This window comes from Varroa jacobsoni, unplaced genomic scaffold, assembly GCF_002532875.2.
Source record: "Varroa jacobsoni isolate VJ856 unplaced genomic scaffold, vjacob_1.0 contig00098, whole genome shotgun sequence".
NCBI lineage: Eukaryota > Metazoa > Arthropoda > Arachnida > Mesostigmata > Varroidae > Varroa > Varroa jacobsoni.
Window position 1 is genome coordinate 51,130 of NW_019214408.1, and position 15,838 is coordinate 66,967.

At 45.2% G+C, this 15,838-nt stretch overlaps 1 protein-coding gene and 2 long non-coding RNA genes across 7 annotated transcripts in view; 1 reads left to right on the forward strand and 2 right to left on the reverse strand.

Moving 5' to 3' along the window:
- The window catches only part of LOC111270749 (innexin shaking-B), a 34,356-nt gene extending 27,622 nt beyond the window's left edge, over nucleotides 1-6,734 (forward strand). For 3 of the 4 annotated variants that reach the window (XM_086972610.1, XM_022851134.2, XM_086972608.1), the window contains one exon: nucleotides 5,398-6,734. Coding sequence is in view for 1 of the 4 variants with exons in the window: in XM_022851134.2 (XP_022706869.1) it covers nucleotides 5,398-5,451 (54 nt within the window). In the remaining 3 variants the exon portion in view is untranslated. The remainder of the gene's footprint in view (nucleotides 1-5,397) is intronic. The other variant, XM_086972609.1, reaches the window with a different exon arrangement.
- Nucleotides 1-15,838, reverse strand: part of LOC147752087 (uncharacterized) — a 42,148-nt gene that overhangs the window by 18,474 nt on the left and 7,836 nt on the right. The gene's annotated exons all lie outside the window — the stretch shown is intronic.
- Nucleotides 9,695-15,452, reverse strand: LOC111270750 (uncharacterized). Of its 2 annotated transcripts, none has more exons than XR_015315068.1 (2): nucleotides 15,395-15,452; nucleotides 9,695-10,101 (listed from the first exon to the last, which is right to left on the reverse strand). It is a non-coding gene; the product is annotated as an uncharacterized LOC111270750 (long non-coding RNA). The 2 variants fall into 2 exon arrangements; XR_015315069.1 differs by lacking the exon at nucleotides 15,395-15,452 and adding an exon at nucleotides 14,201-15,386.

Sequence of the window (15,838 nt, forward strand, 5' to 3'; positions counted from 1 at the left end):
CAACCAGCATGTTTGTTCGACCTTCTGACCCAGTAGCTTTGCCTACGGACTACTTTGCCCGTCTCTTGTTTATTAGCAGGAAGAGAGAGGCAGTGAGAGCAGAACGGCCCGGCGACAAGACTAAACCTACATAAATGCCGCCATTGCCATCATTTCTACTATATCCGTAAGACGCTTGTAACGTTTCCAGTTACACCCAAGGCAATTGCATCAACTGTAGCTGCCGCCGCTGCCCGTAGACGCCCGCTGTTTTGCTGGAAAGTAAAAACATGTATTTCATCTTATTACTGTGGACGATATTAGTCAGCTTGTTATCGTATTTCTATCATCTACAGGATAGAAGGATGAAGACGACGACATTATTGCAGAATATCCGGGCTAGCAAAATCAAATGAGGCGCAAAAGAGAGAATATGTACATGCATAAGTGTTATGTAAATGTAGTCATAAGATCGGATTGCAACAAGGGAACGTGAATGTTTAGAGGAAACAAAACGGCGGTTTATAGGTAAGAGTAAGTTCCGGAAGCTGAAGGGGGCATAAATGCTGGTGCTCTGCAGCGGTATGTTCTTATAGAATAAAACAGATGTGTAGCGTGCCTCGTTGGAGCAAGTTTCTGCTACAAGGGCAGCACAGGCTGATTTTGGACCAATTTTCTGGGGAGACGTCGGCCATTCCAACAAAAAGGGCGAAACAGATTGGGGTCTACGTTCGAGGCAGGTCAGATCAGCGGGCCCGGATCGACAAGTTCTGGGACGCGAGCGATTATCTAATGTGCACCTTATCTCCGCCTGCCACGTTGCTCATTACTTTCTAGATATCTGGGCTAGGTGCTTTAATTTTCGTATGCGCTTTGCGGGAAAATTTATGAAGCATTACCAAGTTCCCTAGGGCCCATTGTTGACTGTTAAGCCATAACCGTAGTTATATATGCAAGCGCCAGTCTCCGTTCATCTTTCTGCTAAAGTATAACCTTCTCAAAAACGACGGGGAGAGAGAGAAAGCGAACAATGATAAAATAAAAAACGATCAGCCATCGTAGCAGCAGCAGCAGCAGCAGCAGCAGCAGCGTCAGTCAAGGAAGCAGCAGATGACTGGTCCCAAAAAACAAGCGAATAAACGTGCAGACAGCCTTCTCGCTAAGCAATCGCAGACAAATGATGAATTGTGCGATGTATATATAGAGATAAATCAAACCGGTCTTCACCATAAGCATGTGCTTCGTCTGAGGCAGCATGCTGACGAATCAACGGATGATTGCTAGAGTTGTTGGCCACAGGTACCACTAATGTTCACTAACCGTGGAGAACTGCAGACACCATTAGAGCAGCTAGCGCCGACAGCTATCTACAGCTTGTTGTTGCTGAGAAGTAATAATTAAATAATGCCAACATTCTATTGAATGAATATCCTAATAACAAGGGGCCTAAGCGCCTACAAAGTAGTTCTTGTCCGAAGTTCCGTGTGTCGTATGTCTGTTTGTGATCCTCAGACGGTGAACCTATAGCTTATTTCGATTTCGTCATAAGCAATTGGTTTGTTCCGGCCATGTTACACATAAATGCCTCAATGCGTTCACAACTGTGTATAATATAAATTCTGAAAAAAGGCCCATTTTCGAAAAAATAATTCTGTGGGTTTGTATGTCAAATCTGAACCCAGATAATGTATGAGTGATGTCAAAGCGTAAGGTAATAATTATAAGAAAAAGCTTATTACAATACTTCAAGCTCGCTCGTGAAACGTGTCAGTTGTTGATATCATTTTATGTATTTCATTAATAAATAGCAACTCGTGACTTCTTTCAAATGAAGAAACATACACGGAACAAAAGTGTCTAAGAGTCTATAGAAAGTGAGTTTTCTTTCATATGTTAGGTAATGTCGATTTGTCCTGCTCTTTATATTTTTCGGTCCAAAATCGCTTTTTGAGAAGCGTTCAAAATGTTGAAGTGATTTTAAATGTTTAACAGCTATCACAACAGCTCATTTCATAGTTCCCTATACGCGTTTAGTAAAAGCAAGTGATCTCGATCGCATCGGAATATATTATAGCTCGCTCGTACAGTTCATTTTATCCCTCTATAGGTGAACTTTACCCATTCTGGAACAATGAGCTAGCTTCATCACCCACAATAGCCCGTAACCTAAAAGGTTTCGGGGTACCTATAGTGCGCACAGACTTCCATGCAATACAAACCTTATACACACGCGGAAGTTCTCTCCACATTTGTCCCCTCTCTCCAGCCCATGTTAGCCATAGTCAGCGTCAACAGAGGTCTAGAGATGAATGCGTGCATTAGGTAGAGACGAGCCCGTCTGTCTTGACCTGTCGTTACATGAAGGGGTCTGTGCGAGGACGCTTGTATGTTGAGGACACTGATTCGGTATTTGTGTGCGGTCCCCGATAAATATTGAGCCCTGACGGTCCAGCTCCAGCCATATCCCATTAAATATTGTAGTCAGGCGACAGTAATGGACATCGGTGCGGACGGCGTATCACTCGTTTATTCGTCGATAGCCTATTGGGCACGCCGACAAGCCCCATAATAGACGGGAGTTAAGAGCGGGGCTGCTTAGCCGCGCGGTGACGGCGTCTAAAAACCAGAAAAGAAGAAATGACCTAATACTAGCTACCTGAATAAGCGCAACATGGCAGAGTTTCTGGCAGGTTATCAAAGCAGATCAAACTATGTCGAGCCAGATCTGACGCACAAGGCGGAATTGGCAGAGAATATGGCCAACCCCAGCAGTGCCACTCGTATACAGCCGCTCCTGTTATCACTGCAGCTGCTGTTGTGTTAATTCTAGTAGCAGCAGCAGTCAATGAAACAGTTTGCCCCACTGACGGCGTAAAATCCCAAACGAATCGTGGTTATGCTCATCGCCTCTATTGTAGCCGTAACACTTCGTTTTTCCGTTCAGCATTTTCTAGGCTCTACCCGCTGGTAACAGAAGTGGTTCCTGAAAGCACGTCGCCTCAGTGAGCAGCATCGTATGGCGCTTCATTGCCTTTCCCGCTGCCACGTAGTTGTCTGTTTTGATCCTAGCGCAGCTCCTTCCACGTTCGCCAATAAACCATAAAAGACTGTCTGAGTACTTCTGCTACCACTGTTGATGCTAGTAATACTGCATTAGAGTCGGATACTTCAAAGTTCCACGTAACCATAGACACACTCACACACTAGTTAGCCGTGGGAAGCGGGGACATAGTTTATCGCCCTAGGCGCTATCCTAAAAAGCAGGATACCCATTCTTAGCGTAATTATGCGTAACTGCTGCGAAGGCAAGCTTTTTCATCCTGGTAACCATTCCTTGTCTTCTTTTTTCAGCGGTTCCTTATTACTTAGGTTGTTGCTACTTTACCGTAGTCTACGGCTCTCCTGCGCACTCCGTTCTCTTCTGCAGCCGCGTCCAACGATAACTCTAACGTAAAGGGCAGAAAAGCAGATGGCAGTTGCGACACGCGGCTTTCAGGGGTCGGCTGATTGCTAGAGCTTTTAGCGTTGATAACTTTGCAACGATCGCCAGCAGCTGAAACAAATAACAGCATCCCACCGTCTCTGCCATCACCTCTTCGTCGTCTTATCTCGTCTTCAAAAACGGCCGTTATGTTGGTTTTATGTTGGTACATGTTAGTTGCCCTGCAGAACGTGGAAAGGACGGTGCAACTAAGAACAGGGGATAGATTGAATTCGTTTAGAGGAGCTAATAATAATAGTAATGATCGTAATCCAAATAAGAAAGATAGGATAGCTACTACGAAGGCTTAAAGTAACGCCGTTGTGTCTCGTCATCAGAGGAAAGTACTTATATAGCATTGACAGTTCTCTCCACGCGGAAGATGGCTGACATTGAGACAGCAAAAATTAGGTTTGCTGATCAGATGCAATATATATTAACGGAATACTCGGGTTACGCGATGACTTAATGTGGTTCACGTGTGTCGATGGGCTGTAAAGTACTCCATTAAGCAGTTGTCTGCCTCTTTGGACAGATGGTCGGTGGGGCTTCAGAAAAAGTAGTTTCGTTAGTTTTTTATAAGTACTAGCCCTACGTCTTCTGTGGAATATAAAAAATGCTACTTGTCAGAGTCAGGTAGCTGGAACTGCAAGGGAAAAGAATGCCATAGATCGTTTCGCTGCCTGAAATGGCTAAATTAGGTTTGTGGCGATACTTCTCGATGCCGAGGTAATCTTGGAGCCTTAAGCAACAGTAAGCGACAACGGATCATCTAGTGAGGTACATTTCTTCGCAAGCGACTCTGCTGTTTGATTGCGCATGTTTTGGCCTTTACCTCGTTTATATTTGGTCCCGCTTGAGACTTTCTGCTGCGTTCCATTGTGACATATGGAAGCTCTATAAAATAGCGACAGTATACTGCTTTTCGATTTCCAGCGCTAATCGATGCGAACAGCAACATAAAGTCATAATCGTTTTCACCGTTGACCTCTCCTGGAGTATTGTTTTCATTCAGAAGCAAGTCTTTAGGATTGGTTATATAGGTACTTGTTTATTTACAACAGAAACAAAGTACGATTCGCTGCGCAAAAATTTTCAACTGTTTGTTTAAGGCATTACTTTCCTACCGGCAGCGTTGTGGCCGAAATAGGCCATTGAAGGAGAAATAGCAAAATCTAGTAATTCAGTCACTAATTATGTTCCTAAAAAGTTACTCGTTGCTTCGGTGATAGCTTCTCGTATCAGCAAATATCAATATTTGGAAAGCATTCGTAAGGTGAAATCATATGGCTGGCAGACCGGTATTTTGGCTCGAACACGAGCTCCATACGATGTCGTTGATGTCGTACCCAGGAGTTACGGTTCTAATCGACAACGTTCAAAACGGAACCGCTTGCAGAAACAATGAATACGCATACTATGTACAATTATTGATATTCCCGTATTCGATACTTCTCAGAGTCAACTGCCTTATTAGGAATAGCTTTTGGCGTCATTTTGTTACCTTTGTTGGATACACAGTAATTCATGGCCATTGTGAAAGGTGGTACCGGCATTTGATCGACAAGATACTGTGCAACGCGATAGCTTACATGGAAACTTTGCTTGGACTTGCTTTGGGTAACTCGCCATAACGTTTTCGCGACCTGAAAGTTTGGCCGGCTATATTTAAGGCACTATTGCCTCTAGACTCTGTGCAAACAGCTCGTTGTACAAGAAAAGCTAACGCGCGTTTAACTACTAATTAATTTGAATTAATTTTACTGCCTATGTTGTACACGCGTCGTCACAAAGAAGCCACGATTAATTGAGCTATCGTGACTATCTCGGGACTCAAACCGTTTTTGTTTACGTCGATATTTGAAACAAAATGCACTAGCAGTAAAAACAGTAGTAATGTTAATAATAATAGTTTGTTCTCTGCGTTTTTTTTACAGGAGGGGAATGGACGGATCTGGCCGTGCTACCTCGTACGCATGCGCTGTGAATAGAATGTAGATTTACAAACAAGAGGAAGCAAAATAACGCGAGAGAAAACGATACGAGGCAACTTACTTTTACGATACACATACACGCACACCCATACACTGCTGTTCTAAAAAGAACCGTTTGTTGCGTTCGGTGTCCTCGATTGGAGGCGCCTGGGAAACGACGACTGCCTGCGAAAAGCAACGACTACAAATGGCTTCGAGCTATATATGATCTGCAGCTACCCTTAGACTGATCCGCTTTTTTTTTTCACCCGACCAGCGGAAGATCGCTTCAGCGCGGTGAACGGGTCGATAGAAGAGTGCCTATTTGGCTGGCCGGCCGGCCGGCAGGTCAGTCACCGTTAACAGCTGCTCAACATAACGCAGATCAAACAAGATAAACGTTTGCAGTCTTACCTATCCATAAACCTCAGACGCTATCGCGTCACTCCGATCCATATGTGTTTCACTGCTTCTTTGTGTAACTTCGGTGTCTACGATGAAGATTCTGCGCTGACTTAATATGTTTGATACGTCAACTGGAGAATATGGAACTTCCGCCAGTGTTCTGATCCCTCTTTTACTAAAGTGGGGGAATTCGATCACCAATGACGGACAAGCGTACAGAGTGACGGAGAGATGAAGACAAGAGAAGATTAACACAACTGACGAATACTAATGAACGCTATGTAGTAATAAAGCAAAGAAAAATCGAGTGTATTGAGCAAACGCGAAGAACGAAGTTGAATGACGAAGCAAAGATAACCAGTACATAATAGCGACCGCAAAATACGGATAAAAAAGAAGCCAATTTGGCACTTGTAAGTTAGAAGCAATTATCATGCTAATGATTATTATGATACGCTAAAAAAACAATGGTGATGTGAAGAAGGGTACACTTGGATTGAAATAGCCATCTTGTAGATTACGCCACGTTGTCATGAAGTGTTGTCACTCATACTATTGATAGTGATAATTATTATTATTACGATACAATATATAATTACAGCAGTAATAATATGGATATTAATAATAGGATAATAATGCTCTACTAATATTAATAATAGCCTCAACTGCCTTCATTCGGGTCGCCCACTGCCGTGACACCGCCAATGGTGTCCGGACCCAGGATGGCGGTCCCACAATAATCCGCAGCATTTCGGTACCTTATCGTGGAAGAGAAGCGCATGCAGATGGTAGTTTGGTGGTGGCTTCAAGCTCAACAAACGACGAATACTAATAACAGTAATAATGATAATGTAATGAAAATAAACAAGCAAAAATATACACATCAGGCTATATAATTTTTGTTTTCGCTATTCGCCTCTTTCGTTTGAGTTCAGTAGATTGGTTACCGTTTTTCCCCTAAACCCACTCGAGTTTTTAACAGAACAGAAAACATTCACAAACATAAATAATTTATAAGCACAAATAACATGCGAACACATACTAAGAAAAGGTTGTATTCATCGCATGAGAAGATTTGGCCCGTTCTCACCTCGTTAAGAATCGGCAGAAAACGTCGACCATTCGAGAAGAGTCGATTTCTGGTCGCATCTTATTGGCCATTTGCGATTTCAAGAACCTATCTTTGGTGGCGGCGGCGGCGGCGGACGGAAGTCGAAATGGAAGAACGTTACGTCGTGTGGACCATGAGTGTAAGTTGGTGTGCTGTGTGTACACGCTATATGTGTGCAGTCGGTACTGTGTGCCATGACCTCGCCCTTGTCCCGGGTAAGGGGAACAGGATTATTTTTTTCCTTCGATCGAGCCCTAACTTGTCTTGCGCATTACACTGGGGAGTTGAGCGAGTCTCATGCGATTTCCTCTTTTCCTTTCCCCTTCTTGAGTCGTACCAGGCTGTTTCACTTTCCGACGAACCAGTGCTCTCCGCTTGATATCAAGGAGAAGCTAGTTAGACCCATTCAATCGTACCTCCCGCAAACCTCCTCTTTTCTTTTACATTTCCCGTTCATACCCCCCCCCCCCCCAAATGTGCCTATCCAATCGAGATCCGGTAGTAAGTGTACTTCCAGCAACGACAAAAAAATCATCGTTGTCGTCGCTAACCTAAAGCAGCCTGGTGTCGAACTTGTCGACCAACTCTTTCACGAGACCTTAGCCCTATTACGTAGTAGACGGCTTCCCTATTCAACATAGGCCACTTATTACCAGTGAACAGCAAATTATTCAACTGCTCTTCGATATTCAACTCATTCAGAAGGACCTACCAAGCTCCACTGTACACCCTCTAGCCTATAACCGCCGGTACCACCATGGTTATATATATCGAACCATATATTGGTTCGACTAGCTCAACAGTTGTAAGATTTGCCTCGTCCGGCACCAGCAGTTGGTCACTCAAACGATTTTGGAAACCGTGCCTGCCACCGCCGGCCACCCTTCTTTCTACTTTCAACCCACCAGTCAGTCTTTTCATATTTCCTGTGTCATTAAAACATTGTTAAGAGGCTTGCCTTGCTTGTCGCCAGGCCAGAACTCGGAACTTTCCTCCCCATTTTTCTCAAAAACTTGACCATCTCTGTCGACACTGTGCTGTAATTGTTGCGCTATTTCGCATGGCGAACCGTACCGTAGACACTAGTTGCCACCAGTTCAAGGTAAACCGTTTCGCCCCGGTCTCCTTCCCATTGGATGAGTTCGTTCCTTTAAAGAACGAACGCGGAAGACAATAAGACAAGAGAACGGTAGGCAGACGAATACAGGAGACTAAAAGAGGGTCTCTTCGGACGCTACGATATCAAGGAGGAAAATGAGGGCACGCTCCACTAGCTAAAGTATCGAATTTGAAGATAAATTGCGAATCCTTCTCCAATGCTGCCCAGTAGTAGTGGTAGGCCTAGTAGCAGCCCTAGCAGCAGGAGAAGAGAACGCCTTGATGCAGAGATCTGGTTTTCGGCTTGATTGTCCTGCACAAACTACCGCTTGCCCGTAGAGGCAGGCGGTAGTCTGTGAAGAGGACTCACAGGATTTGCTGATCAGGCCGCTCGTCGATGGAAGCCATCGCGGTTGCGGTCGTTGGCTACGGCTGTAGTAGCAACAGAGAGGGTAAAGCTCTGCAGGTCATTTCCCTCACGCAGAGCATGAGCCAGCCACCGAGTGAATAGCAGATGCTGCATGGCTAGTTGGTGATGTATTACGCTTTAATGATAGTTTTGCTTCGCGGCCGCGTGTCTTGAGAAGGATACAGACAAGCGGCGTTTGCAGTGGGGAAAACTGAACCAGACGAACAATATAAAAAGCGGAACAAATCGAACTGCTCGTCGCAGAAGTTAGCCATGCAGCGAATGTTGGATTATTTTGGCGGCAACCGCGGCACTAGTCGGCCAGCAAAGAACGAAGAACATGAGCCGCTGGCGGAGTGAATGGTCGTTTGGACGGCAATCGAGCACTGAGTACACAGCGGCTTGCTTGTCGAATCCCAGGCGAGCGTTGGGCGAAAATGTTTGGGCAGGCAGTAAGTGAACGGCTGCCCGCTGTCTTGCGTACCTGACCGCCGTTATCGCTGCTGCCTGAGAAGCGTACCTCACTTGCTCGTCAGTTGAACCAGCGTTCTTCGCAGGTACAACTACTGCCATCACTGTAAGCAGAAGAAGCACGTTGGTCTTGTCTACCCGACCCCTCACTCTCGCTTGCTCAGATCTGTTAGCCAGTTTGAGCGTCTAGGGAAATCGTTCTACCTAGACTTCAGCATTGGCGCGCGGTATATTGAGATCTAACGTTACTAACCATCATTCTATCAGTCTCGGCGGTTTTGTCGTTTGTGCCGCCTGTGCCCTAGAAGAGAGACGACTTCGGCACCTTCGTTTTCGCGCCGTTAGCCGTGCCGAAAAGCAACCTGCTACAGCTTGTCGTAAGGCAATGGGCCCGATGGCCACCGTGGGACCACGGATCGTCGAAATATGACGGTGCAGCGACCAAAGTATAGGACGTCGGCCACTTTCAGTTAGATCAATCCTGTTATCCATAGTAGGTACTTATGGGCTCACAAGCACATATGGGCACACCGCGAACTCCACTCCGGTCCCATATATACGGAAATTCGCTAGCCGATGATTATAGACAGATAAAAGAAATCGAACTGAAAAAAAACTATATTTAATTTAAATTTTCGTATCGCCACGAGAAATCACGGTAACCATGATATTACTTTCCGTTGATTTCTGAACTTGAGTCATACGAATGTACCTGCATAGTACTATATAAAACCTACATAAGGATATAGAAATTAAGAACAAGAGTCTTCTATGTGTGGCTGCGGAATGATGCAACCAAGTTACTTGCTTTAATGAAAGAACAGGAAATACACTAGTCATCAGCTTGCTTTCCACCAACTAATAATACGCATTGTGTCAAAGGTCAATCATTATTTATTGCACTTTGCTGGATGATCTTTAAGTTATAAGCACTGTCAAAAGTTGGCTCAACGGTAGCCTCATTTCTATGTTAAACCCTTTTAAATTGAACTGGAACGCAGGTAAAAGCGGCACAATTACCCGAAGAAGATACGAATCCCTCTAGTGATATCTTGGGTTCTTCGCCTTTGTCTCGCATTATTTGTCCTGTCCTACGCTGTCCGATCTTTTGAATCAGAGCTTGATCTGTCAGTTTCGGGGCCTGAACTATTGCTCTCATCCCGGATCAATTGGCCTGCTCAAAGATTAAACAGTTCGGATAAAGAAGGACCTGGCAGTTTACCTGGTGCACCTAGTTCAAGCCACACGTAAAGCTATTATAGACACGTTATCATTTATGTTAGCTCTAAAAATCTTACATCACCGACTTGACCTTGTGAAAACTTCGTCTCGATTATGAGTACGCAAGTCCAAGTAAGAATTAACCAACTAGTACATTTTCAGATTTCTTAGTTCTACTAGTGCACAGCCTTATTCTTCGATGGGATGGACGTCCATCCATCCTTCTGGCCCTTTGTTCTGTGTTCATTGCGAACGCATCCTACTTCCATAAATTTGGATCTATTACGAAGCTCGTATACGAATTATTGTCTCACAGCATAACGTCGTAAAGCTTGTATGACAAGTAGGTGTGCGCGGAAACCTTTAAATTACAAATGGCTTCGATCCTATGAGCATATGAAATTCCTTAGAGGTATGTGGATATCGCTGCGCGGCGGCTTGTTATTAGCGGCCAAGCCCCACAATGGTCATTGAGGCCGTTCGAAAGGCTAGGTGGTGGCTGGCGGCTTATCCCTCATCTCCGCTGTTAGTCTTTCCCCTTTATTCGACTCAAACTCAACCAGGTGGCGTATCAACGTCGTGGCATTTTCTACAGGAACGAATGAACGTTGTGCAGAAAGCAGTGGAATTTGACTGTGTACAGTCACGTCGTCTTATACCTGTGCCAGTGTTATATATTACCAATACTATAGTATCATCCTTCTAGCTTCAACGTTTGTCTCGTTCATCGTCCTTTCACAATACTATCTGTTAATAGGCGGTAAAAATACTCAGTGCGTGAATATATTGTATTTAGTCAGTGTTAATGCCACAACGAGCCAAAAGGATAACGGTTAAAATGAATCCTACGCGAGCGCACGGAACGTTTCCCTGAAATTAGAAATGTCTGTCCAGAGTGGTTGTCGGCGATAGGTTTTCACAGATGATTTATGCTTGTGACACAAAACGTGAGTATATTATTATAAAAAAATTCTACTTCCATTTAACCATTGTAGCGCGTATGAGCAGTGCCCCTGAAAATAAGAGTGAGCTGTCATAGAGCACGTTGGAGCCAACACGGTCCGAAGACAAAAAGGCCGACAATGCTTGAGTACCGAAGTACGTATATAGGATACCTGACTCTTCACTGGGCGATAAAACTAAAGGGTATCAGAGATGCATGGACTATAGCGCGTTATAGGTATGTAGACTGCTACATGCCTTGCACTAAAATCAACGTTCTCTAGGTCGACGCTCCTCGAGTTGCTTAACTTAAGCCTGCATAAACTCATTGATCCCTCCGCGATCTTCTAATATACGTAAAGCATATCCCCTAAGCAGTGTTAACTAATTGGCTTGCTGAGTCAGATGCGCAACCACTTCTCTACAATACATAACTCTTCAAAGAATTCTCGTCACGTCACACTAAAATCGCATCCGCAGTATAATGCCAGCTAGATGTTGCTTAAATCCGTGCGTTAAGAAACAATATCAGCTGCGTTTTCATATCCAAGTTCGAAGAGAAGGTATTGGAAAGGACTAAGCAATGGAAGTGGAGCAGAACTGCGGGACAGTCAAAAAGCAAGCCGGCAGCCAGACCAAGCCAAAACAACCTAGGCCAGGTTCTTCAAGGACGAATGACCTCTGTGCACTCATCCGGGGAGATCGGCGTGTCGAGTGGCTGACTGCCGGACTGTGTTCCGTGGTGGGAGGTGATATTTTTTAATATTGTTCTTGACCGTCCTTTTTTTCGTTCTTTCTTATCGTACCCTGCCCACGAACAATTCGATGCGAGCTGACGCCGCACCCTCTTGGGAACCTTGAATTGCCCCTGTTTGTGTGGGAAGAGACGAAGGGCAAAGGCTTTCGCTACCTACTCACTGCTGCTAGATTGGCCGCTGTCTGGCCGGCTGGTTGACTGGTACTTTCGGCCTAGTTCTTCTTTTCGACCTTTTCCTCTACTGTAAATAGAAACAGCTTCGCCGTCGTGCCCCTCTTCATCGCCATCTTCGGTAGGCCGTTTCCTAGGTTGAGAGCCTGCCGGCCGTCCTCCGTTTAGTTTTCAGCTCTCTTTAGTGTCATTACTTAGCGCCGCTGCGCGGCGAGACTTTTTTTCTGTTCTGCTTTCGCTACGTTCCATTGCACCAGTCCTTGCGTCCTTCCTTTCCCTTTGGTAGTCTTATTGTAGACGCCACTATCGCTGCTGTTCGGCTGTCGCCCACAGCGATGATGACGCCCTGATTGTATAGAGTGCGCCTACTTTCTTTATAAGGCTGCTTATAAACCGGGACCCCTTTTCCCCATCGTTCTTTCTTCGTTCCTAGGACATCTTGACAACCTTCTCCATCTGCCGGATGTAGTGGCCAACGCTATCAAAATCCAGCAAGTCAGGTTCCGGGTCCTGGAACGTTAGTACCTAGCACTGCATAGAACCTGTATATATGCCTCTCCTGCGTCCGTCCTTAACTGTCCTTGATTTCTCTCCTCCTTTGTTTTTTTCTCTGAGATTTGCTAAAAGATTTAGAATTTGTTTTTAAAAAGATGCTGTCTTCCTTTGATGGCCTTTCTTCCAGCAAATGCATATATGACTACTCAAGAAAAACGATGCAAGTCGAACGAACGCTAGTTGCTGTTGACTGCAGTCCATCATGGTATCGCGGCCATAATTTTTGGGTAGCAGTGGCAAAAGTAGTGGCAAGAGCCAACGAGACATTGCCAGTCTCGTCCGGCCCAGTGCTCCGACGACTACAACATGGGCATCGATGCACTGGTAGGCTACGTCTGCGTGGTCAAAGAACGTCATTTATCTCAGGTATCCTCCAGCAGCTACAGAGCCAATATGTTGTCTAGAAGGGTGCCAAGCTCTGCTAGTATCGATTGAAAGCTGTCATTCGTTTTAGAGTCGTCTGAAAGGGGTAGAACGTAGAGCAAATGTCATGTTAAATCGTTGGTTATGCCATATATGGCAGCCGGCAAGTACGAAATTTGAAGTACAACTAAGATTGAGATCACGAGCAGAGATGGCGGCGCCAGCGCTGCGCGAGTTAAACTCCAACTGCTACCACACCACCACACTACCGGGAGCTGTAGCTCTCCTCTCGGTCAATGGAAGAGAACGAAGACCTTTATTAGAATGTTGCCTGAGCAGGCAAAAAGATTTATTGCGATCGGATATCGACAGATCGCCAAGAGGCAAACATGGGCTAAGGGACACTGAGAACACCAGCCTGGTGCCAGGCATCTACCCTGGTGGGCCACCAAGGCCAGCAGGTCATTCGGCTTGTATAGGGGAAAAAACTGGCAGCAACATCCAATACAAAAACAATAATTCCCGGCACACATTTCATCAGGCCAGCACACGCCTTTGCTATCGCCGTACGCTCTCCACGACGCTAGGTCCTCCTGCCGACGTCAACAGTGACGTCATTGAAAGAGCAGCAGCTGGCAGACTTTGGGCGGAGTAACTCGGAGTTTAAGGCGAGTTGCAGGTGTCATTGTCGCTTCAAAAACGCCTTCACCTTTCTTGCCCACATAAAATAAAGTCAGATAGCCCTGCGTCGTGGAGCCAACTACTATCAGATAACATGGTGAAATAAGTTTATACGACAACCTACAATTCTAAAAATAGGATGGCTTGCTCCAGTTTGTAGTCCACTATTAATTTCCTATCATTGAAAACTCTACTCTTTTGTGTGCAAGTGTTGCCCAAAATTACGAACTTCTCATAAGCATTGCATACAGCAGTCTTGCCACTCGGTTCCCCCACCTATAAAACTTATATATTTTATCTTGTTTGTCGTAAAATAGCGTGCAAAGTACAGCAACAGATCCACCAAAAAATGTCGTTTCCTATTACGCTTGCTGACTGTCTAGAAAAAGATACAAAAAGTTCAGTTGGCCTTGAGAAGCATATTTTTTCGAAGCTGACTCTTCTAACGCGACAGAAGTGGCAATGGCACTGGCAAAAGTCTGAATCTGCGTATGTAACATATTTTTCAAATAGAAAGTTCCATAGAATGTGGTTACTTCTGCACTTCTGTGAATCGATTGTTGACAGGCCGACCATTGCCTACCTTGACGAAAGGGTTTCTTCGGGCTCAGATGCTTGGCACAGCGAAGGTAGCACATTCTTGTAAGATGAAGCAATGGTGCCTTCCTTACACAAAGTTTGCTGGGGCGGCAACTGCTGCTGTCTTGCCTTTTTCGCAGTCTTCCTACCGCTCGTGTTGACTGCATTGTCGAACGTGGAATGAATGAAGCAAGGTAATGAACGAGCGTCGACTAAAAAGAATGATTTTTCTGTCGCGCATGGTACTTCTCCTGCTTCACCTGCTGGGCACGCATACACTCGTCTTGTCTTCGTAGTCTTGTGTCGATTTGCCTGTCTGTCTGTCGGTCAGTCGGTCGATCAATGGGCCGGCCAACGGGCGTATCGCCGTGGACGGGGCCAACTCGAGCCTAATCGAGTTGGCCGTTTATCCTTTAGGCCGTTGGGGTTCTCTCTCCCTTGATATCGTCACGTGCTGCTTCCCAATGTATTTTCCTTTTTTCCGCTCCCTTTAGTCAACAATAACTTGTAGTTATGGTCGCTGCCCCGTATAATTGCTGCCATTTCAACTTAACTATTACTTCAATTATTGCGGGTGCGAAGGGAAAGAACAAGCGAATAGCCATACTCACAACACATATACCCTCGCCTACGGGCAGACAAACAGCCATTAGTCACAGCTACGGAAGCCCGCAGTACCCGTGGACAACCCCCACTTCTTCTGTAAATCTTGACAGGTCGCGTGTCAACGTCGCATGAGCATAAACTCCACGCCTGTGCTCCACACGTTGGCGAGGAAAACCTCACATGCACGCATTGCAGTCCATACGCTGTAGGCTTATTGTGTGCGACACACGAAATGTAGACCTGCGCTTGCCCAGCCATGAACTTGCTAACATACGCGATATAGCAAGCAGCAAGCTCCTCACATAATCCAGCGGTTGATTCATTAATTTTTCTTCATCATTTTTGAGCTGTTCACATGCTTAGCGGTGGACTGACGAAAACGTCACGAGCTGAAGACTTCGCCAACCGGCACACATTTATAAGGTGCAAACAAGCACATGCAATAGACGTTTAAGTACACAGAAGCACACGGACATCCACAGACATACGCCGGGATGGATGAATGATCATGAATAAATTTGGCTGAAGCTTGGCAGTAGAAGTGATTGAAAGCTTCGACTATGCTTTTACAATAATAGCAACTATTACCTACATATATGATGATACATATACGAACGATCGTGCTTGCAGCTGCTGCCGAACGCTACCGTCACGAAGAGATGTAAAGTACAAGGGAACAGTACGTGTTCATTGACTGAGCAAGTTTGCGTGAATATTTGTGTGTGGGTGTATGGTAATGAGAGGTGCCCATCGAACCAAAGCGCGCGATGGGTGAAGATTTGAGGAAAGACGAATCTTCGATGAGAGGATGTGATTGTCACTCTTACCAATACAAAATGAAAGCGAGACAGGTTCAATTGTTTGTCAGACTAGCTGGTGAGACAGCGACGTACCGCAGGCGCCATGAAGGACGTAGCATGTAAACGGCCTTACGCTGTCTAGAGATACGTATTTCCTATACATGAAATAAATTGACTGTTGTTACCACTTGCAGCCAATTACAAAGCGAAGGTAGATAAAAGCCAATGGATGTAGA